The sequence below is a fragment of the Aotus nancymaae genome, unplaced genomic scaffold (assembly GCF_030222135.1).
Source record: "Aotus nancymaae isolate 86718 unplaced genomic scaffold, 86718_ANA_hifiasm-v0.15.2.pri h1tg000008l, whole genome shotgun sequence".
Taxonomy (NCBI): domain Eukaryota; kingdom Metazoa; phylum Chordata; class Mammalia; order Primates; family Aotidae; genus Aotus; species Aotus nancymaae.
Genome location: NW_026988419.1, coordinates 11,285,162 through 11,312,612, shown reverse-complemented (window position 1 = coordinate 11,312,612; position 27,451 = coordinate 11,285,162). Strand labels below are relative to the sequence as shown.

The window sequence follows — 27,451 nt, the reverse complement described above, 5'->3', positions numbered from 1 at the left end:
TGAACTGCTGCCGAGTCTGAGTCTAGCTAAGTATTCAAGTCTTTGCCTCAAAGAACAAAAACCACTCTTCAGAGAAACAAAGCAAAGTCAAGACTCTTTCCTAACATAATATTCTATAGTCATCAAAAGGCAATGGACGTGAGAAGTAATATGGAACACATGAGAAGTTCTACAGAACACAGTCCACAGAAACCAACGCCAAGATGCCCCAGATTCTGATACTGCCACACAGATTTTAAAGCTGCTACCAAAAAATGTTCAAGAATTATGGAAAAATACACACATAATAAATAGATGAGGAAATATCTGCATAAAAGAAACTATTTTTTAAAAAAAAAAAAACAGTGGATTGCAGAGAAGAAAAGTAAAATAACTGAAGTAAAAGACTCGCTAGGCACTTCAAGCCAACACAGAGTAACAGACTAGATTGACTTTTGCCTGAAACAACTAAAGAGCAAAATACACGGAACAATAGTTTTCATGGCACCTAACAGAAGGCAATGTAGGGCAGCAATCCCTGAGACACAGGAAACAAGTGAGGCGAGCCCTGACTATAGGGCAGGAAAGGGGGCCCGGTGAAGCCCAGGAGACTCGCTGAGAGCAAGAAACACAGCTGAGAGTTTGGGGAGGTCAAACTGGGCAGAGTCCCAAAGAAAAGCAGAGGTACACAGAGAAAGAACTCTGAAGATATGCAGAGGGGCCCACTTAAGTACTGGTGAGGTGAGTACTGATCAGAACATACAGCTGAGAAAACTACCCAAGGCCAGGAAAGAATTATCCAAGAGAATTAGAGGAAACAGTGCCTACACTCACACAGACTAAAACTTCACTGCTCATGTAGCAGTGGATACAGTAGGTAAAAGGGTCTTGCCTCAGCAGTAGGGACTAACTAGCCAAAGAAAGAGGCTTAATAAAAATAGAGGAAAAAATAAGAGAAGGATCAATGAAATCAAAAGTTCATTCTTTGAAAGATCAATACAATTAGCCAAGCATGGTGGTTTAGGCCTATAACCCCAGCACTTTGGGAGGCTGAGACAGGAGGATCACTTAAAGCCAGGAGCTCAAGGCCAGCCTGGACAATCAAGCAAGACCCCTGTCTCTACAAAAAATTTAAAAATTAGCCAGGTGTAGTGGCTTATGCTTGTAGTTCCAGCTACTTAGGAGGCTGAGGCAGGAGGATCCCTTGAGCACAGGAGTTTTGAGGTTACAATGAGATGATCATGCCACTGGACTCCAGCCTGGGCAACAGAGCAAAATCCTTCCTCAAAACAAACAAACAAAAAGATCAATAAAACCGATAAACCTCTAGCCACACTGCTCAAAGGAAAAAAAGAGAGAAGACAGAGGAATGAGAGAGGTGACATCACTACAGATACCACAGATATTAAAAGGATAACAAGGAAACATGAACAACTTTATCTCAATAAATTTAATAACTTAGACAATATGGATATATTCATTGAAACACGTAAATTTCCAAAGCTTATTAAAGAGGTTAATTAGGATTTACTGACAGAAAAGAACTCTGGCACACCAAAGTATTAGGATGTATTCAATTCTTCCCCTTAGAAAAATCTCATGATTTCCAGAAATACCAAATAAAACAGAGCTTAAAGTTAAAGAAAATGTTTGTTTAGATTAAAATAGCTCCTTAAAATAAATAGTTATTGTTATTGCTTTGCTTAATAATGACATATTAGCAAGCTGACATATAAACTCTTTTTATATAAAAGAACAGGGAATAAACATTATTTGGAATCTGAAAAAAATGTTGCTTCTACCACATGCACAAACATGTTTCAGGAAAAAAAAGCCTCATGAGCTTAAGCATATGTGTGATTTTAATTTTTCAGTGTTTTTCACCATAGCAGAAAATGTCTACGGTTCTCCTCTATCCTGTCCCTAGACCATCCCATACACCTAAGCTCCTCCTAGTGTCTATTACCAAACTACGATTATTAAATAGTGTCTATTACCAAACTATGATTATTTGTGGCAGATCGCACACAAAAATAAATAAACAAAAAGTCTTTTTTCTATTTTTATTTGAGACATATGTAACTATCAATCATACCTTTGGATCAACATGCAGTAACATATGTTGATCTATTTCAGGACCAACACAAATAAGCTTAATATATTAGCTAAAGTCTGAGGTTTCTCATCAGTAAGTATACAGTTTCCATTAGGATTTTGAAATACTTAAATTAGTTCAAGGATTCCCATTGTTACCTTCACTGACCTTTAGGAGTTCAGGAATTATATAGGTTTGAAGATCATTGCCTTAGAGGGAGCTGTGCAGGAAATTATGCATAGTAATGTAAAGAACGAATAAGTAAAATTTAGTCATTTAAATTCAAGTTTTATCTGTCAATTTATAATTATTCTCACTCAAAAAGTGAGAATAAGCCAAAATTTTATTTCCATTTTAAAAATGATATATCATACTTCATTCCTATGGATTATACTTGGTAGTATAATTCACTGCTGATCTGAACAACAACAAAAAACAACAAAAAGCAGGGAAGTCTCTAGGTCTAGATAATTCTTCTCCTATGTAGTATTCAAAATAGACCTCCTGTTTCTCCATGCATGTACCATTTACAAGCAGTAACATGTATCTGGTGAAGCAAAGTTAAATTCTCATGATCTGTCACATTCTATTAATTTAGAAATGCTTTGTAAAAAATCTGCAGAGGAAGAAAGGAAGGAGAGATAGAAAGAGGGCAGAAGTGGCAAGAGAGAAGAGGGAGAGGGATCAGGATGGAAAGGAGATGGGGACAGGGAAAGGGGAAGGCAAGGAAGAAAGAAGATACAGCCACAAACCTGCAAATATTCTGATGTAATTTCTCCTGAAGTTCGATGAAGCTGTCATATCGATCTTTAGTAAACTTTATATTTCGGAGAACTGCTGCTGCCGCAAAAGGACGTATCTTAGCTGTCTGAAATTCATGATATCATTAGAGGTAGCAAACAGGAAGGCTTTTCTTTGTAATATATTATAATAAAAGGCATCTGCACTCTTGCCACTGGCATACATTTTCATTCAAACAAGTATACATTAATTTATTCAATCGACAAGCAATAAAGTGGTAAGCAAGAAACAAAGTCACTGTCTTGACAGAATTTACATTTCAGTAAGATTTCTGAAAATGCATTAAACAATTGAGAAAAAGTTTGCTCTTAATTCATATTTTTACCAAAATATTCCCTCTGAAAAGTTTAAAATCTTTTAAAATTTCATTAATGTTCCACAATTTAAACAATTATATCTCAAGTGTGTTTTAAATATGCATTTAATATTATTATCCAAAATTATTTATGGAAAGCAGAGGCTTTGCTTGTTATCATTCCTAGGTTAAAATTTTTTTTTAAGAGCTAGGGGCTAAGTATATACTCATGTTAGCAAATGATCAAAGAATATCACATTTTTTAGAAGTATAAGCTTTGGGCCAGGCACAGTGGCTCACACCTATAATCCCAGCAGTGTAGGAGGCTACCAGGGAAGGATCCTTTGAGCTCAGGAATTTGAGACCAGCCTGGGCAACATGGTGAAACCCCATTTTTAAAAAACACAAAAAATTAGCCAGGTATGGTGGCGTGTGCCGGTACTCCCAACTTCAGGAGGCTGAGGTGAAAGGATCACTTGAGCCTGGGAAGATGCTGCAGTGAGCCAAGATTGCACCACTGCACTGCCACCTGGGCAATAGAGCCAGACTCTGTCTCCAAAAAAAAAAGAGTAAGCTTTATTTCTTTTTCCTCCCCACCTTATACAAACATGTATAAAAAAAATTTTTTTTAAGAAAAATAAGAATTTATCCTTATTACCTCTTCTGTGATAATGAGTTTCTGAATTTTTCCATCAGGCATTACCCGTTTATACGCCGGAGGCTTTATCCTAAAATAATATTAAAATAAATTTACTCATAATTAATTGAGACATTATAAAATTAATTATATAAACTAATTACATTCTATGCTATGTAGAGGAAGTATACAAAATGAATTAGGACAATGGGCTGAGTTACAGCAAGTCAAATTTTGGCTGAACACGAAAAAAAAAAATAGCAACATTTTTAACATCTAAAGTTGTCCAAAAAAGATATAAGATGCCTCATAGTCATGTATTTCCTATCACTAGCATTCCAGCAAAGGCTACAAAACTGTTAACTGAGCAATTATTTAAGAAGCATTTCAACATCAGCTGAGGGACTGGATTAACTTTTAAGTTAACATAGTTATTCTAACTATGAGATTCTGAGCTTCTAGGAAAAAAACAGAGCTTATGGAAAATACAGATTCCCTGGTTCCATCTGGACCTATTGAATCAAAAAAGTGAAGACAAAGGTTTGGTAAATGGTGCATTCTGAAGGCATCTCTAGGGAACTCTTATCATAGCGAGAAATTGGAAATTACTGTTTTAAGGCAATGCTTCTCAAATTTCAATGTGCTTACAATCAACTGGGAAGTCTGTTAAACCACAGATTCTGACTTAATAGGTGCTGGGTGGCAACTAAGACTGTATTTCTAGTAAGTTCTCAGGTGATTTAGATGCTGCTGGTCCATGGACTCACTTTAAGTGAAAAAGGTTTAATGTTGCTTTCCTAATTCTGTCTGACCATAAAAATCACAAGGAGACTGTTAAAAATACAGATTCTCATTGGGCAGGTTTGGGAAACGACCTCTTAGGAGTTAACCTTGATCCTAAAATAAAGCATCTGCTTGTCCTGCAGGAAACCAACTGGGTCAACTCCACATTTTAACCATCTTTAACCTAATGTCTAATTACCATCATTTCACCAATAACCATCACTCACCTAAAGCCCCACAATTTCAGAATCTAACCCATCAGTTAGAACTCATTCTTTTGCAGCTGACCAGGTAACACAGAAGTAATCAAAAACAATTAATTTTGATAGCTGTTATTTTTTTTTACTTTATGTATTTGTTACCCTCTATCTTTTTTTGGGGGGGATGGAGTCTCCCTCTGTTGCCCAGGCTGGAGTGCAGTGATGCAAATCTCAACTCACTGCAACCTCCACCTCCCAGGTTCAAGCGATTCTCATGCCTCAGCCTCCTGAGTAGCTGGGACTACAGGTGCAGGCCATTATGCCTGGCTAACTTCTATTTTTAGTAGAGGCAGGGTTTCACCATGCTGGCCAGGCTGGTATTGAACTCCTGACCTCAAGTGATCCACCAGCCTCAGCCTCCCAAAGTGCTGGGATTACAGGCATGAGCCACCACGTCCAGCCCCTCTATCTTATTAAACGAGAAGCTGGAAGGGGCCTTATAAATCTGCTTACAGATTAGGAAATTGAAACAAGAGAGCCCAACTAACTTGCTCGATATCACGGAGCCGTCACAAGATCTTTGGTTTTCCAGTTAGGGGCTCCACTCCTGAGCTTCCTCAGAACTCATAAATTAAGGGGACTGCTATCTCTCCTTTTCCTCTCGACCTTTTTAACACATCAAGTGAACTACGCATTCCAATTAGATCATTGATCTAATTGATTGAGAAATCATACAAACCTGCTAAAGGATTTTTGAAGAAGCCGTAAAAGCATTAACCACCAGTTTTAAAATACGCTCCCAAAAAATGGATAGTTATGTCTTAAATTTTCATGGAAATTTTCAAATGGCTACAAGCTACATGAATCTTATCCTGAAGTCACCCTCTATTGAGAGCTAAAGCTGTGTGCCTGTACAAGTTTTTTCCTAGAAATGTAAACGTGGCTGCTGATAATGACAAGGAAAAAAAAGAAAATCCAACTTAGCAAAGTCTTTAAGGAACACATTTCCTTACCTTTCTTTGAAGACCTGAAGTCCTCGAACCAATCCTTCCAGACACAGGAGATCATATCTATTGGCAGGGACGTCAATTTTGTAAAGAACAACATCAGAGGCTCCCGCTGCCTTTACACTACCTTGTTCTTTACTTATTATTTCCTTCTCAGACGTCTAAAACAAGCCAAAAAGTGATGATAAAATTAAATAAACTCTTTTTAAAAGTAGAAGTTGTCAGCCCTATAAAGCAGTAACTACATTATACATATTTTCTGCAACAAGAACACGGGATTATTATATCCATGACAAAAACAACATGAAAATATTAAGTGTTATAATCATAGCAGACTGAAAAATACTTCAACTTTAACTGAGTTCGGATATCTGGCATCCTCAGTCACCCCAGAACAGCACAAATCCACCTAAACAAGGGTCAGCAAGCAATGGCTCCCTGGCCAAATCATACCTGATACTTGTTTTTGTAAATAAAGATTTACTGGAAAACAGACAGATCCATTCATTTATATACTATCGATTGCTACTTACAAACTGCAACAGCTGAGTTGTAACAGAGACTACAGAGCCTACAAAGCCTAAAATATTTACTATCTGGCCTTTTACAGAAAAACTTTTCCCATCTCAACCTAAAAGAAAATGAAAACACCACCAAGAACATAAAGTAACAACAAAAGTGTCAAAGGGGGAAAAGAAAGAGAATTCACTAAATAAAAGAAATACAACTTCTTATACGATGACTCTAAAACCTAAATCCTGTGGGCACCCAAGTACACATGAGAATGTGAGGGATAATATAAAAACAAAAGACATTCAGAGACCATCAGAAACTGGTGAAAATTAGAAGGGATAATAGGTACAATGGGAAGCAAACTAGTGATGGTAAAGGGATAGTGCAGCAGAATGAAGGCAACCAAGAGGGAGATGACAGAAGAAACACCACTAGAATCATGTTTAACGCAGAGGCAAAGAGTCCAGACTATCTCAACCACTACACTATATAGCAGAGTAACAGATTTTCCTAAACATAACCACTGCAGAAAAGTTACATTCTACCTTATGTTTACTAAAGCAGGGAACTGTAAATATATTTCAGAAACTTTCATTCAAAATGCTTAAGAGTTGTATTCCAATTGTAAATGTTACCCTTTAATTATCTGGAAACTCCACTTAACCAGAAATCCTACTATTTCCACCAACAACAACCTGCTAAAAATGGATTTCTATCAAAATATGTAATGATTTTTGTTTTACATGATGCCCTCCCACTGCTATAATATAAGTAGGTCAAATTCTTGCCTAAATTAATAATTACATCCACATTTGCACAGTATGCGGAGGAATTCACCTCTGGCCACTTAGTATTACGTGCCAAAGTCCCACCCAAGGAACCACAGGAGTCTATGCAATGCTAGGGCTGTGCAAGGTGCTGCTGGGCTGCAGAAAACATCTACCTCGGGCATCTCAAACTCAGGAGACAAATTTCTAAAATTAGGGAAAATGGAAAAGAAGAGAATGAAGAGGAGGAGAGGGAGAAAGACGGAGAAAAGAGAAGGGGATGGAGAAAGACAAAAAAAGAGGAGGAAGAATTTGAATTTAAACAACGTTCAATCAATGGGGTCAATAAAATCACTGTTTTTTAGTTAAGAAAGCTGAGTCACCTCACAGGAGATAGCAGCTCTCAGGAGGGACCTAAACACAGGGAAGATAATATAAATAACCACAGCAAAAAAGGCAACTGCATTCATTTTTTCAGCAGTATCCCCTTATCCACAAGGGATATGTTTCAAGCTCCCCAGTGGATGCCTGAAACCTGGCATAGGTTAAACCTTAAGTATGCCTTGTTTCTTCCTATACATATATACCTATGAAAAATTTCATTTATAAATTAGGCACAGTAAGAGATTTGTTAATAATAAAATAGAACAATTATAATAATATACTTATATAAGTATAATAATATAATTATAAGAGTTATATGAATGTAGTCTCTTTCTGTCTCAGAATTTCTTATTGTACTATATTCACCTATTTTCAAACCACAGTTTGCTGCAGGTAACTAAAACTGTGGAAACAAAAAAACTGTGGATAAGGAGGAACTACTGTAAAAAAAAAAGATCTAATTCCTTTGCAAAAACAAGACACAGAAGCTTACATCTTCTTTCAGTTTCAGAGTCTCAGCTCATACAATGATCATATGTAAAGACTGAGTTTGTCAGTGCTACCTGACAAAAATCTTACAGAAATCAAAAACCACATAAATTTCAGAGCCAGAAAAAAAAAAAAACAAAAAAAAACAAACATAAAGATCATATATAGAGAGATCCAAGATGGCTGATGATTAGCAGCTCGGGCACGTACCTCCCAGTGAAAGCGCAAAGAACGAGAGGACGCCACACTTTCAGACGAATATTAGTTGCTCACGGACCACGAGATTCCCAGTGGAGGAGCTCCACGGGTCGCCAGGGCGACTCTTGTGGCCGGCGTGGCGGTTTTGCTGGTGCCTTAGCACGCCAGTTCTTGGTGCAGAGTCCGGATATTCCGGGGCAGAAAAGCACCATCAATCTTAACACCGCTGTTTTGGCCGGCTCAGTGGATTGCTCAGATTTCGGCGCAGGGAATCAACAAGTTGGACGTCAGAGACCCAGTTAGAAAGTCGGTAATTATAAAGACGACAGACGGACAAATATATAATGAAGGGAAGAAACCAGCGTAAAAAGGTAGAGAGTACTCAAAATCAGAATGCCTCTCCCTCTACAGGGGATTGCAATTCCTCATCAGTAACGGAACAAGGCTTAATAGATTACACGGGTGTTCCAATAACAGAAGCAGGTTTCCAAACGTGGGTGATAAGAAACTTCTGTGAATTAAAAGAACTTATTCTAACCCAATGCAAAGAAACTAAGAACCTTGAAAAAAGGTTTGACGAAATGTTAATGAGAATGGACAATTTAGAGAAGAATATAAGTGAATTGATGGAGCTGAAAAACACAACACGAGAACTTCGCGAAGCATGCACAAGTTTAAACAGTCGAATTGATCAAGCAGAAGGAAGGATATCAGAAGTCGAGGACCAGCTCAGTGAAATGAAACGAGAAGACAAGAATGCAGAAAAAAGGATGAAAAGGAATGAGCAAAGTCTCCAGGAAATATGGGACTATGTGAAAAGACCTAATTTACGTTTGATAGGTGTACCTGAATGTGATGAAGAGAATGAATCCAAGTTGGAAAATACTCTTCAGGATATCATTCAGGAAAATTTTCCCAACCTGGCAAGGCAGGGTAATATTCAACTCCAGGTAATACAGAGAACACCACAAAGATATTCTTCAAGAAGACCAACCCCAAGGCACATAATTGCCAGATTTACTAGGGTTGAAATGAAGGAGAAAATACTAAGGGCAGCTAGAGAGAAAGTTCAGGTTACCCATAAAGGGAAACCTATCAGACTTACAGCAGATCTCTCAGCAGAAACCCTACAAGCCAGAAAAGAGTGGGGACCAATATTTAACATCCTTAAAGAAAAGAACTTTCAACCCAGAATTTCCTATCCAGCCAAACTAAGCTTTATGTGCGAAGGAAAAATTAAATCTTTTGCGAACAAACAAGTACTTAGAGAGTTCACCACCACCAGGCCTGCTTTACAAGAGCTTCTGAAAGAAGCACTATACATATAAAGGAACAATCAATATCAGCCTTTCCAAAAGTACATCAAAAAGCAAAGAACTTTAACACAATAAAAAATTCACATCAACTAATGGGCAAAACAGACAGCTAGCATCAAATGCTGGTATTAAACTTATATATATTTTAATTGGATAAAAAGCCAAAACCCATCGGTATGCTGCATCCGGGCCCATCTTACATGAAACAATACACAAAGACTCAGAGAGAAGGAGGAAGATTTACCAATTGAACAGAGAGTAAAAATAAACTAATAAACAAAAAGCAGGAGATGCAATTCTCACCTCTGATAAAGTAGACTTTAAAGCAACAAAGATCAAAAGAGGCGAGGAATGACATTACATAATGGCAAAAGGATCAATGCAACAAGAAGAGCTAACGATTCTATAGATCAACGAGATAGAAAATTAACAAGGATATTCAGAACTTGAACTCAGACCCGGAACAAGTAAACTTAATATTTATAGTACTCTCCACTTCAAATACACAAAACATACATTACCACCTCACACCTATTCCAAAGGTGACTATATAATTGGAAGTAAATCACTCCTCAGTAACCGCATAGCATTTCATAGGTTTAAATTAAATATTGGTTGGCTGTTTGTTTGTTATCTTCTTCCCTTATTCCTTCCTGACTACATCATTAAGTATAATTATCAGTATAAAAGAGGTTTTCAATACCCATTACTAAATTGCATTCTAGCCTGGGCAAGAAAGCAATACTCCCATTCTCTCTCCCTCTTTCTTTTCCTTCTCCCTCCTCCCCATTCTCTCTCTCTCTTTCTCTTCCTTTTTTCTCCTTCCTATTCTCTCTCTCTCTAAAAAAAAAAAAAAAAAAAAAAAAGTTTATTTTATAAAAAAAAAAAAAAAAAAAAAAGAGAAAAAAAAAAAAGATCATATAATCCAAACCCCTTATTTCACAAATGAAAAGGAGGCTCAGAGAGACTAGTCTGGACTGTAAGATCCAGACAGGCAAAGTAACTGTCTTTGTTACAAAGCTAGTAAATGTTAGAACTAGAATTCAAATTATCTAATATCCAGTCCAGCACTCTTAGATATCACATAACCTCAAATATAATTCTGAGGTGCAGCAAAATTACTAATAGCAACTTATAAACTACAGAAATGTCAGCCAATTTCTCAAGTATACAAATATTAATTAGTATCAAGATGATCTTTCTGTAACATTAGTAAGGCAGCAAGAAAAACAAGGTAAGACAATGTACAGTTTTTTAGCCTGAAGATTTTTTAACTTCACACCTAAGATAGTGTTGTAAAAACATTGAATAGGTGAAGAAATAGAAGACTTAGGGGAAAAAAAATACTAACTACCAGAAAAGTATCTTTTAAATTAAAGTATAATGTCTTTAATAGATAATTATTAACAATATTAAAATGTATAGCCCAGACTTGATTTTTTAAAAATATTTTAATCACTATACCATCAAAAGTCAAAGAAAATGCTTCATCATTTTTATAAGTTAGTCTTCAAAAATTATGAGCTCATTTTACAAGATCAGTGAATATAGCAATGTATTAATACTATACATTACTATATTTGGTTAAAGAGGAACGGAGGAAGGTGGTGGAAGCAAAGAGGGGCTGAAGGAGGAGGCGCTGGAGGTGAAGGAGACAGTGCATCTCTGGTTGAAGCAACATTTCTACTGCCTCTTGGTCCCTTTCTGTGATGAATTTGCCAAAGGAGGGGGCTTACTTTCATACTGGGTTATCTAACACATTCTATTTCCACAGCTTGAGCCTGATAACATAGTGATTATAGACAAAATAAGGCATGAAACCCTTTTGAGATTTTAGTCAAGGCAACAAACAGAACTGGAGCTTAACCCTCAGAACAAAGAAATCATCATGGCCCACAAATGTTACCATCTTAGTCTAACTATAAGGTAACAAAGATGAAATATAGTACACCCCTGAAAAATCAGCTTATGCACACAATCATTGAAAAACAAATATCCAATACATACAATTTCATCAAGTTCCAGACCAAATTCAAAACATAGTTCATCAAATTCTTCGTCAGCTAGGAAAATAAAAAAGGAGATGGTTAATTTTACTCTGTTCAGCATAAGTGAAAACTACATACAAACTGCATTTTCTTATTATTATTTCTAATTCCCTTACACCAACCATACTACTAAATACCAGGTATCACATTTAAAAACAAACAGGCTGGAAGCAGTGGCTGACATGCGCAGTGGCTCACACCTGTAATCCCAGCACTTTGGGAGGCCGAGGTGGGTGGAGTTTGAAACCAGCTTGGCCAACACGGTGAAACCCCATCTCTACTAAAAATATAAAATTAGCCAGGCGTGGTGGTACATGGCTGTAATCCCAGCTACTTGGAAGGCTAAGGCAGGAGAATTGCTTGAACCTAGGAGGCAGAGGTTGGAGTGAGCCGAGATCACGCCATTGCACTCCAGCCTGGGCGACAAAAGTGAAACTCTGGCCCAATGAATAAATAAAATAAATAAATAAATAAAAGCTGGGCCAATAAAAAAAGAAAAAACTATTAAAGGCTTAATTAATCTACACTAATATCACTGTAGTTTAGGTTACCTGCACTGGGAAGTTTGCAAGTATACAGAAAAAACAAACAAACTGTTAAGTAGAGATCAGATATAAAGTAGGCCCCAAATCACAGACCCCCCCCACAACAAAATGTCACATAAGTCCTATCATGTAAAATTCTCTGAGGTGGACTAACACTTTTAGCTTTGAAGCCACGCCAATCATAGTTTGAATTCTATCCCACTTACTAGATCTGAGAGTTTAGCACCTTATGTAAACTTTCTTGGTATCTCGTGTAAACATTGTAGATGCCTCATCTATAAGAGGGTACTTCACAGCCATTTATGGCATGGTACTATTGGAAAGATTTAAATGATAATGCATAAAATGGACCTGGCATAGGACCCTGAGACACAGTGAGTCTATAAAAATTAATAGTTTATTAGCAATTAATAAAATAAGTTCTTTTCCTTATTTTAATATTGTATTCTACCATCTAATAGAATACTATTAGAATAGTATACTATTAGAATACAAAGAATACTATTCTAGCATTTTCAGGGTTCTCACATTACCAAAAATTGAACACAAAACATCATTAGCAGTATATTCTAGTGAAAACTGGCCTTAATATTCCTGATTCAGACACTAAATTTCAATTCAATGTAACAACTACATACTGAATACCCACCTATTCCAGGGTACTGGGTACTGGGGTTACAAAGATAAATAAAACACAATTCCTGCCTTAACTGCTTCCTTATCTAGTAAAGAAGCCAGATATGTAAATAAATATGACTGTGTTCAGTACAAGGTAGAGGGCTGGCGCAAAAGAAGTAATCAGTTCCACTCACAGTCAGCTAAACCTTCACAGAAAGGATGAGTTCATTAGGTAGAGATTGTGGGGAGTGAAACAGCATGGCAAACTTGGAAACTCTTAAGTAGTTAAACATGGATGAAACCTAAAGTTTAAGTTAGGAGAAGATATGATGGAACAAGGACAAAGAGGTCAACTAACAATTTGCCCTCTGTCTTACCAGCAGGCATGGAGAATTAAACTGAAGGGATTTTTCAGCTAGGCAAAAACATGATTAGATCTGCATTTTAAAGACTGCTCACAGAACAGAGGATGGATTAGAGCAGGGAGTCTACTGCAGTAATACAGATGAGATACAGTGAAGGCTTCATTTAAAGCAGCAGCAGCAAGAATAAGGAACAAGGGATTAATATGAAAAACGTTAAAGAGGTGGAATGCGTAAGGCTCACTGGCCAAATGATGGCAGGTAGGAATAGGGAGTTTGTAGAAGGAGTCTAGGATGACTCCCAGATCTCTGGTTTGGAGGAAAGAGTAGGTGGGGGTATCATTAACTAGGGCAAATTATAACAGGTACCCAGCCTCCAAGATGATCCCTGCCTCCTGGTATTCCTGCTCTTGTGTGAACTGAGGTCTGCAGCAATCACGTGAGTGAGTTTGGAAGCAGATTCTCCAGCCCAGCCAAGTCTTGAGATGACAGCAACCACGGCTGATAGCTAGACTGCAACATGGTGAGACCCAAAGTCAGAACCACCCACCTAAGCCACTCCCCAATTCCTGTCTCTCAAAAATTTTGTGAAATAATGAAGGCTTGTTGTTTTACACTCCTAAGTATTGGGATAATTTGTTATATAGCAACAAACTACTAATACTTCAGATTAACTTGTTATATAGCAATAGATTACTAATACAAACTTTAGTCCCTGGATGTGGGGCGCTGCCGTAACAAATGAAAAACATGGGAATGGTTTTGGAACCAAGCAGTGGGCTTTGAGGAGTGTAAATGAAAACCTAAAGGGCCTTGAAAACGTTGTTAAAAGAAGCCTCATAGTCTTTGATAAGGATACAAATGAGGACATGGAGGAAAGTGAGGTAATGTTATCAGAAAGTGGAAGAAGAGGAATCCTGGTTAAATAGAGGCAGGAAGTTTAGCAACACCATTCCCTGCAGTTATGTGGACTGTGAAAAAACCAATGGGGCAATGTAACTAAGAAGATTTCCAACCAGTGTTCAAAGTGCCACCCGGGTTTTTCTTGGGCTTATGTGAAAAAAGAGATAAGCTAAAAGAAGGGCTATTAAACAAAAAGTAGCCAGGATGTTGAGGACTTTAAAAACTCTCATCTTCTCCAGATGTGAAACAATGCTAAAATTAAGAAATAACTTCTGAGCAAAGACCAAATCCAAGGCACTGCCAGGAAAACATGGTCCAAAGATAAAAATCAAGGGTATGACTGTAAAATCCTAAGACTCAGAAAGATCAAAGGCACTAATCATTCAAACAAAGGGTTGCTATAAAGAATTATAAAGAATGTGCCTCATAAATCCAATTAATCACACAATAGAGCTTAATTAAGAGCACTGTTATCAGCAGAAACTCAATATTTTTCAGAGATGTATAGGTGGTGTGGCTTTTGACTAATAAAATGGAAGCCAGTAAAATGCACTAAAGACCCGCAAAGTTTTTAGAAGAAATACATATGCAGAAGCATTGCCAGCTAGAATTGAAAGGGATAGAAATAGGATAAAATTAAGTCTTTGAACTCTCAAAATTCTATTAGCAGTAAGTAGACTGAGAAAACTAACCAGCTGTAAAGCACATGCTTTCTAGAGATCACTCAGAGGGGTGGAACCAAGAGCCTACAGGGCAGGGCAGACAGCCACAGAGAATTATCCCAGGCCTTCAGACCTAATCAAGAACATCCAGCATTTGCCACTTGATTTCAGAATTGCCATGGACCACTGACTTCATTGTGTCTCCTATTTCCGCCCTTTTGAAAAGGACGGTCTACAGTAGTTATACTATGCCCATCCCACCACTGTATGTTAGGTATATGTGAGGCAGATAACTGGTCTCTCAAGTCTCTTGGGCCAAGAGTGACTTGTGCTAAAGAAGCTATACTGAAGGAACTACACCCAAGGAGCCACATCCACATCTGATCCTGATTGAGATGATGAAATTCTAGATTTTGAGCTGCTGCTGTAATGCGATGGCACTTCTGAGGGCCTTGGGAGAGGGTGAGTATATTTTGCATATGGGAGGAACCTGAATCAGTGGAGGTTAGAGGGGGAATGGCTGCAGTCAGCCTCCAAGATGGCTTCCAATAATACTGGCCTTCTGGTATTCACACCCTTGTATAATTCCCTTCCATATTGTGCTAGGATTGGTCTATGACCAAGAGAATATGAGAAGAGCTAGTATATCACTTCCGAGCTGTTACTGAAAACAGGCGTCTATCTTGAGCACTCTTTCTTACATAACTACTCTCTCAGACCTCTCCATCTGGGGCAAACAAGCTAACATGTTCTAAATAGTCCTGTGGAGAAAATAAGGTGGGAGGAACTAAAGCCTCTGGCCAAAAATCACCATGGAACTGAGGCTTGCCAACAACCACTTGAATGAACCTGAAAGCAGTTTCCACAGACCCAGTTAGGCCTTGAGATGATTACAGATCTAGCAAACACTTCAACCTCAATCTAGTAACAAATCCAGAGCAAAAAACCACCCAGCTAAGTCAATCCCCAATTCCTGACCCTCAGAAACTATGTAACAAATGATAGTTGCTTTAAGATGCTAAATTTTGGGATAATTTAGTATACAGTAATAAATAACTAAATGGTACAGAGCTATTAAAATATGCTGAATCCTAATTATGTTTTATTCCTTTCAGCTGTATTTCACGGGTTTAGATACAAAGAAAAATCAACAATAAAATCGTGATTAGTAATTTCCTCCAACAAAATGACACATCAAGTAACCATACCTTAGGGGGGTGTGTGATATGCACAGAAGGCTCTGACATTACTGCCAGCCATTACACCAAGCCAGAACAGGACTATAATTGAAGAGCAGTGATAATAAATCAGTTGACAAGAAACGGAGCTGCAAGAGGAAACCACCTGCACAGAAAGTCCATTGAAAAGGTAGACTAAGGAGACAAAACTGCTCCAAAGGAGTCAGACAAGCAAAATAACCAAAATGGCAAAAGGCTTGAGAGAGATGAACACTTGCTAAGCAAAGAGGTGGTGAAAAGGAAGGTGAGGACTGGCAGAAACAACGGAATTTCACTTAGAAAGCAACTCTTGGAGGGACTAAAAAGAGAGAATGTGAATTTAAAAAGTGTGATTGAGACATTATCTGAAAACAAGAAAAAAAAAGAGGAAGACTGAAAAAAAAAGGGGTAAGAAACAAGATGTATCCATATTACTTGGAAACCACATGTTTTGCTGAACATGTTTTTCCAGTTCTGACCTCAACCCAGTTAAGTTTCAAGAAAGAACACAATACATGTAAACTAATGAGGAGTATTGTTTCTGATCTCTGTAAAGTATATCTCAATAAATAAAGTCAATCTTTCTGAATTTTTTTTTTGAAACAGGGTCCACTTTATGGGCCAGGCTGGAGTGCAGTGGCTTGATCACTGCTCACTACAGCCCTGATCTCCTGGGTGACCTCCTAGGTTCAAGTGATTCTCTGGCCACAGCCTCCCGAGTAGCTGGGATTGCAGGTATACACCACCACACCCAGCTATTTTTGTAGAGACAAGGTTTTGCCGTGTTGCCCAGTCTGGTCTCCAACTCCTGGGCTCAAGCAATCTGCCCACCTCGTCCTCCCAAAGTGCTAGGATTACAAGCATGAGCCATGTACCTGGCCCTTTAAAGACTGAGTAGCTAACAAACACATATTTGTGAAAAACTCAATCTTAACTGATCACTAACAATATTAAAAAAAAAGAGAAGGGGACAGAATATGTTAAAACATCAAATGATAGTAAATAGGTTATAAATCTTACCATTTTTAAGAACTTGGATTATTTCTTACTTTCCTAGAAATGGAGACTGGGATGGGAACCAATTATAGATGTTTTGAACAAATATTTACCACCTACCATATTACGCAATTCAGGTATACAGATTGAGCATTCTTAATCCAAAAATCTGAAATCCAACGTGCTCCGAAACCCAAAACCTTTAAGTGCAGACAGCATGCCACAAATGGAAAATTCCACACCTGACTCCATGTGACTTGTCAAAACACAGTCAAAACTTTGTTTCATACAAAAAAAATTATTTAAAGTATTCCATAAAATTAACTTCAAGCTATGTATATAAGGTATATATGAAATATAAATCAATTTCATGTTTAGACGTGGGTCCCACCCCCAAAATATCTCATTACAATTATGCAAATATCCCAAAATCCAAAATCCAAGACGCTTCCGGTCTCAAGCATTTTGGATAAGGGATTATCAACTTGTACCAAATCCTATTAGTGAGAATATGGTTTAGAAGGGCAGTTAAGAAATATAAATATTAAATAAAGCAATTAGGGAAATAGAGCCAAGTACAAAGGGAAGAGTAATGCAATACCCTTGTATTTCCTTTACTTTCAGGGATTTATGGCAAAACTTGCAGAGAATGTCACATTAAGAATAGGTACTACCTAAAAGTACACACTTAGGAAAGATTTTTAAACAGCTTTAGGCCGGGCACGGTGGTTCACACCTGTAATCCTAGCACTTTGGAAGGCCGAGGCGGGTGGATCACCTGAGGTCAGGAGTTCGAGACCAGCTTGGCCAACATGATGAAACCTTGTCTCTACTAAAAATACAAAAAAATAGCCAGGAGTGGTGGCAAGTGCCTGTAATCCCAGCTACTCGGGAGGCTGAGGCAAGAGAACCGCTTGAACCTGGGAGGTGGAGGTTGCAGTGAGTGGAGATCATGCCACTGCACTCCAGCCTGGGCAACAAGAGTGAAACTCTGTCTCAAAAATAAAATAAACAAACAAAAAAGTCTTTTTTTTCACGGTAACAGTAATATATTCTAGAAAGTGGTGGCTGCCATTAAACCGATTAGGCCTTTGTTATCACACTGAGCCCTAAAAACAAAAAAACACAGTTCTCACAAACCATTTGCTATACAGCCTTTATACAAGCTAAAAATTATGGGTTGGGGCAGCTGCTACAGCTGTGTGGTAACTGATTATCTCCCTCCTTTTTTTCAATGGTTGTGTTTTTTAGAACTGAATAAGAGATAAAATGTAGAATGAAGTCTACGCCCATCGAATACTCCTCATTCAGGTCTCAAATCAAATGTTACCACCCTATCTAAGGTTGTTCTTGGCACAACACCTTTTCTTTCCTTGATGGCATTTAACATTATCCGAAATCATTTTATTAATGTGCTGGTTAATTGTCCGCCTCCATCAGACAGAACGTGGACCTGATGTGTCATGTGCACAGCTCTAGTCCTAAGCTCTTAGAACAGTGCCTGACACATAACAGAAACTCAGGAAACATTAATAAAACGAAGACAGATGGAATGTCGTTCTCCACTCTGCTGCACAAACCTCTCCTACCCCCGAGTTCCCACAGCGCTCTAATTGCACTGAACTGGCTACGCTTGGGATGCAGCCCCGGGTTTCCTTCCTGTTCTATTCCCTGGCTTGGATGTCGGTGCCAGGTACGCTGTAGGCACTCGATGGCAGATCACTGAATGAATGACACGGCGAGCCAGGCACATGCAGGTGATGCAACGGCACCGCTGCGAGGCCGGTTCCGAGGCTACCACAGCCCAGCCGGACAGTCACCATCATCATCCCTCCCGTGTAAAGCCCGGCCGCCCGGGGTCAAAACCTTCAGGAAGGCATGAATGTCGCCACAATGCCCTTTCGGAGGGAGGCCCAGCCTCCGAGAAGAGGAGTAGGGCCCAATGTACAGGGCCGGCACTCACTGTAGGTGCGGCCCAGGGCTTGGAAGAGCAGATCACGCTTCACGCTGACAGTCGGCATGGCGAGTCAAACTCACTGCGCCTGCGCGGCGAGCTGGCCCGGGCTTCCCCAGTGAAGGGTGTAGGACCCGGCTCTTCTTATCAGAGCTGTCTTGAATATCGCCATTCTGCCGCCAACAGTTCCTGTTCTCTTTTTAATATAAAAACACTCATCTGGCCATTATCTAGCTGACTAAATTTATTTATTTGGGACTAATAGCTTAAAAGCTTGTAGGAGAGCTATAATTGGATAGAACTAGCTAGGCTTTGTCAGGCATTATAATGGACTGACCCCGAAGTCCCAGATGCTTCCAGCGCGCTAAGGGCAGGGGACGCCCAACCAGGTGGGCGGGGCGAGAGAGGGGCGTGTCCGGGAGCAGACTGTGCCAACACCTGGGAAATCTTGCCTGGAGGCGGTGGAAATGCTAGTAGAGGAATTTAAGGTTCCTGCGGAGAGAGGTTTGCAGATCCTGGCGGCGAGAGAGGGGCTGCTAACAGACCTCAGCTTTTACTTCATTCTTTACTCTCTCCTATTCTCGTGTAAGTCATATACCTGTGCTTTGTTTGAACCTTGCGGCAGCTCTATAAGGGAGGCGTTGTTAGAGACCTCTTTTTAGTCTATTTGCTCAATACTCTCTGCTGTTAGTGGCCTGTGCTCAGCCCTCTGCCAGCATTAAACTTCCTCCTTAAAACAACCCTGAGTGTAATAGGCTGAATAACTGCCCCCAATAATATCAGACCCTAATCCCTACAATCTCTAAATGTAACCTTATATGGAAACAGGGTCTTTGCAGATTAAGTTAAGGATTTTGAGATGAAAATTATCCTGGATTCTAAAGACAGACACTAAATGGAATCACAGTAGTATCCTCACAAAATCATAAAAGGGAGGTAGAGAGAGACGATGTAGCCATGGTAGCAGAGATTGAAGTATGGCAGCCACAACCCAAGGATGCCAGCAGCCACCAGAAACAGAGACAAGCACACACTGGGGCCTGGGGGTGGGAGGGAGGAGGCGGAGCAGGAAGCATCAAGAAGAGCTAATAGATGCTGGGCTTAATAATTAGGTGATGGGATGATCTGTGCAGCAAACCACCATGGCATACATTTACCTGTGTAACAAACCTTCACATCCTGCACATGTACCCCTGAAATAAAGAGACAAGGACAGATTCACCCCTAGCCTATGGGACAGCCCTATAATGTGCACTGTTTTGAACCCAGTGAAACTGATTTTGGGTTTCTGGCCTCCAGAACTGAAAGAGCATAAATTTTTGGTTTAAGTCAGCAAGTTTGTGGTAACTTGTTTCATCAGCCAAGGGAAACTAATACATTAAGGTAGGTACCATTATCCCTGTTTTACAAATAATGAAAATGAGGCACAAACTGGCAGTTCAAAGGGGAGCTTTGCCCTTATTCTTTCTACTGTACAGTGAGTGAGGGCTTCTTCCAAGGTCCTTTACATGAAGGAACAAAAGCCGAACCAGATTTAAGTCACCCTAACTATTAATCAAGCAGTTTTTCCTGTACAGTATTAGCTCCCCTCCATGGCCAACATAACAGATTGGCAACACCCCATAAATGGCAAACATCCCTGATGCAAAATACAATTTTCCACCTAAAATTGGTGCTTCGTGCCAAATTAATAAAGGGCTAGTGCCAGGTGCAATGGCTCACATCTGTAATCCCAACACTTTGGTCAGATCAGAGGCCAAAGTGGGCAGTGGCACACACCTGTGATCCCATCTACTCTGATCACTTGAGCCTGGGAGATCAAGGCTGCAGTGAGCCATGATCGCACCACAGCGCTCCAGCCTGGGTGACAAAGTGAGACCTTGTCTCCAAAACTAAGAAAGAATTATTTTAAGAATTTGAAATAATACTCATAAATAACTAGTGTAGTTCTTATCATGTCAGAGGTCCTGGAACTAGGGCAACTGTCATTATTTTTTTTTACCCTCCTAGTTAGTTTTCTGCTAGTCTCAGACTGCCAAGGAACATTCTGTTCTCATCTCTCACATTCCCCAACTGACCCATCCTGCTTTTTATCGTTGCACACATTACAGGTACTCTGTCCCTTCTCTTTGAGAAGCTAAACTGTTAGAAGATTCTAATGGAAAACCGGAAACTAGGCCACTAGGGCTCATCAGAAATGGCATTAGCTAACTGAAAGGAAAGGTACATGGAAAATGATGAGCTTGTATATCACAAAATGTAGATACAAATGTAGGTACATGCTTCTTTCATCTAATTTTGTGGCCAGACTGAAAGCAGGGATGAGGTGGCAGAATTTCCTAGGAATGAAAGACAAACTGGACAAAAGACGTGAAAAACTCTCAGCTCAGTAGAAATTAAGGAGATGTAAATTGAAATTATAAGGACATACATGTTTATACCTACAAGACTGGTAATCTTAAAGTCTGAAAACAATAGATCTTGGCAAGAATCTGGGAGTAGAAATTGATATGAACTCTTTGGAAACTATGGCCTTACCTAGAAAAATGGGGCATGTCCATATCCTACTACCCAGCAATTGTACTTCTAGGAGTATTCCCCAGAGAAACTCTTACCCATGTGCACCAGAAGACTCAAATAAGAATTTTCATGGTTACATTGTTCATTATAGCAAAAAGCTAGAAACAACCCAATGTTTGTCAATAGTAGAATAGGTAGACAGTTATGATAAATTTATGCAATGAAACACCAGCTGTGTAAACAAATGAACTACACCTGCATGTATCAACTTGGATAAATCTTACACTGTAAATTTGAGGGAAAAAATATAAATCACAGAAGAATATGTATCATGTGATGCCATTAATATAAACACTAAAAACCAGGCTAACCTAAAGAGTATATTATTAAGCATACATAAATAGAATGGTAAGCCTATAATAAAAAGCAGAGGATGACACACACAAAATATGAGACTAGTTAGCTCTGAGTGGGATGGAAGGGCTGCAGTCTAGGGTGTTGGAATAACTGTATTAGTGAGAGCTCTCCAGAGAAATAAATAGGAAATAGGTAGACAGATATTTATTATGAAATATTGTCTCACACCATTATGGAGACTGAGAAGTCCCACAATCTACCATCTGTAAATTGGAGACCCATGAAAATCAGTGAAGTAGTTTGATGCCCTGAGAGCTGAAGAGGTGGTGATATAGATACTGTCTCAAGGTCTGAAAATCAGGAGAACTAAGAGCAGGGAAAGATCTATGTCCCAGCTCAAGTAGTCAGACAGAGAGTGAATTCAGCCTTCCTCCCCCTTTTTATTATCTTCAGGTTCTCCATGGATTGCATCATACCTGCCCACGTTGGGGAGAGCCATTTGCTTTACTCAGTCTATCAATTCAAGTGCTAATCTTGGCCTGTAATCCCAGCACTTTGAGAGGCCAAGGCGGGCAGATCATTTGAGGTCAGAAGTTTGAGACCAACCTTGCTAACATAGCAAAACCCCACTGTAAGGCCGGTTGCCTCGCCGGAAGCTCGGACACACCACCCCCCTTTTTTTCCCCAAAGCCCAGACATGCTCGGATGAGCTCGGGCAAGCTCAGACGTGCTCAGGCATGTTCCCTTCTCCCATGCTCACACAGCCTGACCTTCCCTTAAAAAGCCCAGTATGCAAACAAGGTGCTGCAACCCTAGCCTCTTTCTAGCCAATAGCAGCCAAGTCTTTCTAACCAATAGCAGCCCAGTCTTTCTGGCCAATAGCAGCCGAGCCTTTCTAGCCAATGGCAGCCGAGTAATTCTAACCAACGGCAAGCCAAGTCCTAGCTGAAGGCTTGTAATTCTACCCAGTGACAGTCTTGCTCTCCCACAACCAATCGAGCTATTTCACTCCCTATAAAACCCCATGTCTGAGAGGAGGCCATGCGACTTCTCCGGCCCCTCCTGTAGGGTTGCAGAACCTTGTCCGGGAGCCTAAATAAATTCCTTCACATTGGATCTTCTTGTGCTGGCCTCAGTTTCTTCACTTTAAACTCGGCAAGAACAAACCTTACACCCACCTCTACTAAAAATACAAAAATTGAGCATGGTGGCAGATGCCTTTAGTCCCTACTTGGGAGGCTGAGGTAGGGGAATCACTTGAACCCAGGAGGTGGCGGTTGCAGCAAGCTGAGATTGCGCCACTGCACTCCAGCCTGGGCAACAGAGCAAGACTCCATCTCAAAATATAAAAATAAAAACAAATGCTAATCTCTTCTAGGAACACCCTCACACACCCAGAAATAATGTTTAACCAGCTACCTGGGTACCCATTAGCCCAGTCAAGTCGGTACATAAAATTAACCATCACAATACCCAAGGGGTTTCAAAAATATTGGTAATGCCCTATTTTATCCAGTATACCTTTGTGGATGTATTTTTAATAAAGTAAAGACGGAGGTGGGAAACAACAGATGAGTGTGACAGTCTGTTTCAGGAGTGGGGAAACATGAATGTTGGGTGGCCTATAGCTGAGCAGAAATGCAATAGGAATACTTGCATTTGATTTCGCTTAAAGGTTTTTTTGTTTGTTTGTTTTCCTTTGAGATTGAGTTTTGCTCTTCACCCAGGCTGGAGTGCAATGGCGCCATCTCGGCTCACTGCAACCTCCACCTCCTGCGTTCAAGAGATTCTCTCTCAAGAGAATTGCCTCTCAAGTAGCTGGGAGTACTGGTGCGCACCACCACACCCAACTAATTTTTGTATTTTTAGTAGGGGATTTACCATGTTGGCCAGGCTGGTCTCAAACTCTTGACCTCAGGTGATTCAGCTGCCTCGGCCTCCCAAAGTGCTGGGCTTACAGGCGTGAGCCACTGCGCCCGGCGGATAAAGGGCTTTTAAAAAACTTTAGCATTTCCCTTTTGCGGCCATCACCGAAGCGGGAGTGGCCAAAATGAAGTTCAATCCCTTTGTGACTTCTGACCGAACCAAGAATCGAAAAAGCCATTTCAGTGTACCTTCCCACATTCGCCGGAAGATTATGTCTTCCTCTCTTTCCGAAGAGCCGAGACAGAAGAACGACGTGCGATCCCAGCCCGTCCGAAAGGATGATGAAGTTCAGGTTGTACGAGGACGCAATTAGGTCAGCAAATTGACAAAGTTCCAGGTTTACAGGAAGAAATATGTTGTCTACATTGAACGGGTGCAGGGCGAAAAGGCTACTGGCACAACTGTCCACGTAGGCATTCACCCAGCAAGGCGGTTATCACTAGGCTAAAAGTGAACAAAGACCGCAAAAAGATCTTTGAACAGAAAGCCAAATCTCGCCAAGTAGGAAAGGAAAAGGGCAAATACAAGGAAGAAACAATTGAGAAGATTCAGGAATAAAGTAATCTTATATACAAGCTTTGATTAAAACCCGAAAACAAAAAAAAAACTTTATTATTCTTTTCCTTTATAGATGATGGGGTTTAGGTTATGTTTTAAACTGTCTTCCTTAATCTCAAGATTAATATTATTATTATTATTATTATTGAGACAGAGTTTCACTCTTGTTGCACAGGCTGTAGTAAAATGACACCATCTCGGCTCACTGCCACCTCCATCTTCCGGGTTCAAGTGATTCTCCTGCCTCAGCCTCCCCAGTAGCTGGGACTACAAGCACCCACCACCACACCCAGCTAATTTTTGTATTTTTTTTTTTTTTGAGTAGAGACGGGGTTTTGCCGTGTTATCCAGGCTTGTCTCTAACTCCTGACCTCAGGTGATCCACCTTCCTCCCAAAGTGCTGGGATTACAGGCATGAGCCACCTTACCTGGCCTATTTTTTTTCTTTTTTTTTTTTTTTGCATTTAAATCTCAGATCCTTCTGAAATTTGTTTTTGTTTTGGAATGATTAAATGAACCTGCTTTATTTTGGTTTTTAAATAATTCAGTTAATATATTATTTGTTAAATAAGCTTGTTTTTACCCATGTATTTGAAATATGTTCTTTATCCTGAACTATCTATTCCATTGCCAGTACCAAGCTTTTTCAATTATTGTAGTGCTATAATACATTTTAACCCTTGGAAAAGTTGGTAAGTTGGTGTCCCTGTCCCTTCAATGCCTTCTTTTTAAAAACTTTCATGGTTTTTATCTCATGTTAATTTTTCTACATGAACTTTAAGTTTTTTCAAGTTCTGGAAAATGTTCTTTTATCATTTATTAGGAATCAAACATAATTTGTGGATTAGCAATCTTTCCTGAGTGTGCCAAGCAGTGGCCCACCTTAGGCCTTTGAAGCAGCACTTCCTTCCACTTGAATGTTCTTGCCCATAGATTCCACAGAGTTAGATCCCTTGGCTCCTTGAAGACTTCCCAGAATAGCCTATCCCTGACTATACTATTAGTTATGGTTATTAGATATTAAATGTCTCTCCCTGCTAAAACATGAGTCTGTAAGGGCAGAGATTTTTGTGTTTTGTTCACTAATACATGCCAAGAATCTCAAACACTGCCTGGCAGAAAGCAGACCATCAATAAATATTTGAAGGTTTTTTTTTTTTTTTTTGAGACAGAGTCTCTCTCTGTTGCCCATGCTGTAATGCAGTGGCGCAATCTCGGCTCACTGCAATCTCTGCCTCCCAGGTTCAAGCAATTCTCCTGCCTTAGCCTCCTGAGTAGCTGGAATTACAGGCGTGCACCACCATGCCTGGCTAATTTTTGTATTTTTAGTAGAGACGGGGTTTTACCATATTGGCCAGGCTGGTCTCGAACTCCTAACCTTGTGATCCATTTGCCTCAGCCTCCCAAAGTGCTGGGATTACAGGCATGAGCCACTGTGCCCAGCTGTATATTTGAGGTTTTAACATTTGGAATACTTGGTATGTTACCTTTTCTTTTTGTAAATATATACTTTAATATTAAAAAATGAGCAAAGAAAGTGAGCACCAATTAAATACAACAAACAAAAAGAGAAGGGAATATAAATTAAAACAACAATGAAAGTTATGGATATTTTCTCCAGGGAGACTGGCAGGCATTAAAGAAACCAATCATACCAGCCTTATATTGGCAAAAATTTAGGAAGTAGGCACTTTAACTCCTGTTGAGAATGTAAGTAGCAGTTTGACAATACGAATCAATATTTTAAACATTTTTTCTCTTTATCCTGAAATTCTACTTTTATGATTATTCTAAGGAAACAGTGAAACAAGTCTTCCTCTCTTTGTAATGTAGAAAATTTCGAAACAACCTAAACATCCAGCAACATGAGCTTGATTAAATAGCATATGATACCTTTATGCAATAAACTACTATGCAAACATTAAAAATGATATTAGCTATCTACATTTTTAACATGATAAAAAGTTCACAACAAATGAACTTTATGATATGAAAGTACAGTTACTAAACAATATACTTTATTTTATTTTATTTTCGAGATAAGGTCTTACTCTTTCACCCAAGCTGAAGTGCAGTGGCATGATCATAGCTCACGGCAGCCTTGATCTCCTGGGCTCCAGCAATTCTGCCACCTCAGTCTGAGACCACAGGCACACACCACCACACTTGGCAATTTTTTTTTTACTTTTTGTAGAGACAGAGTCTCATTATGTTGCCCAGGCTGAACAATATACTTTAAATGACCAATTTTTTGTTTTAAAAATGCCTGTATGGCTGGGTGCAGTGGCTCATGCCTGTAATCTTAGCACTCTGGGAGGCTGAGGTGTGCAGATCACTTGAGGTCAGGAGTTTGAAACCAACCTGGCCAACATAGTGAAAACCTGTCTCTACTAAAAATATTTTTAAAATTAGGTGTGGTGGTGCGCTCCTGTAATCCTAGCTACTCAGGAGACTGAGGCATGAGAATCACTTGAACCCGGGAGGTGAAGGTTGCAGTGAGTAGAGATTGTGCCATTGTACTCTAGCCTGAGTAACAAGAGCAAGGCTCCCTCTGAATATTGAAAAAAAGCTTGTATGTATATGAGTGTGAACAAAAATAAAATGGCTACCATGATATACAACAGAATGTTAACAGTCAGTCTCCTTGGGTGGTGAGATTTTTTAAACTGTATCTTTTATTTTACAGAATTGTAACTAACAAGTATTATTTTATTATGAGGGAAAAAAAGGCTGTTATAAAACACAATCATGCTCACTTCTTTTCCCTGATTAATCAGACTTTGGTAGATTGTCCAGCTCTCTCATTATTACCTGGAATCAGAGCCTGCACAGGTGTATTGTTTTTGCCTGTAAAACATATAATCAGCTCAGAGGAAATTTCTGAAATTATTGTGTCACTTTCCTGTACTGCTTGTGGGTTGGCTAGTAATTGCGAAAGCAACGCCGTCAGGTCTGAAGTTCTTCTGACACAGATCCTAAATTGCAGTTCGAGGCAATATGACATTTTAAACTGGAGCCACAGACAGCTTCAAGGGGCATGCTGATATCGTGTAGTGCTTTCCTCTCCAAAAGCGAACATTCTCTGCTTGCAGCCTCAGTTTCTTCATTCACAAAATGGAGATCATATTCCATCTGAGGGTTGTCAGGATAAAGTATGTGGAGACAATTTGAAACCTTCAAAGTGCTATTTGATTAGTAGATATTTATTTGCAGGTAATTACCCAGTATATTTACCCAAGTGATCTGAGACCAGGACTTCTTTTTGGTATGAAGCTTTGTAAAACTTGAGATGCTGTCTCCCAGAGGGTGAGACAGGGCTTT

The 27,451-nt window shown here is 39.4% G+C and overlaps 2 protein-coding genes across 2 annotated transcripts in view; one reads left to right on the top strand and one right to left on the bottom strand.

Moving 5' to 3' along the window:
- The window catches only part of FARSB (phenylalanyl-tRNA synthetase subunit beta), a 78,444-nt gene extending 59,589 nt beyond the window's left edge, over positions 1-18,855 (bottom strand). Inside the window, exons 1-5 of the mRNA XM_012446273.2 lie at positions 18,779-18,855; positions 11,472-11,527; positions 5,804-5,958; positions 3,829-3,898; positions 2,827-2,942 (exon numbers count right to left, since the gene is read on the bottom strand). Coding sequence (XP_012301696.2) covers positions 2,827-2,942; positions 3,829-3,898; positions 5,804-5,958; positions 11,472-11,527; positions 18,779-18,836 — 455 coding nt within the window. The 5' untranslated portion in view covers positions 18,837-18,855. The remainder of the gene's footprint in view (positions 1-2,826; positions 2,943-3,828; positions 3,899-5,803; positions 5,959-11,471; positions 11,528-18,778) is intronic.
- A 344-nt stretch (positions 18,856-19,199) lies between these two features.
- MOGAT1 (monoacylglycerol O-acyltransferase 1) overlaps positions 19,200-27,451 on the top strand; it is a 60,207-nt gene continuing 51,955 nt past the window's right edge. The window contains exon 1 of the mRNA XM_064372949.1: positions 19,200-19,354. Coding sequence (XP_064229019.1) covers positions 19,237-19,354 — 118 coding nt within the window. The 5' untranslated portion in view covers positions 19,200-19,236. The remainder of the gene's footprint in view (positions 19,355-27,451) is intronic.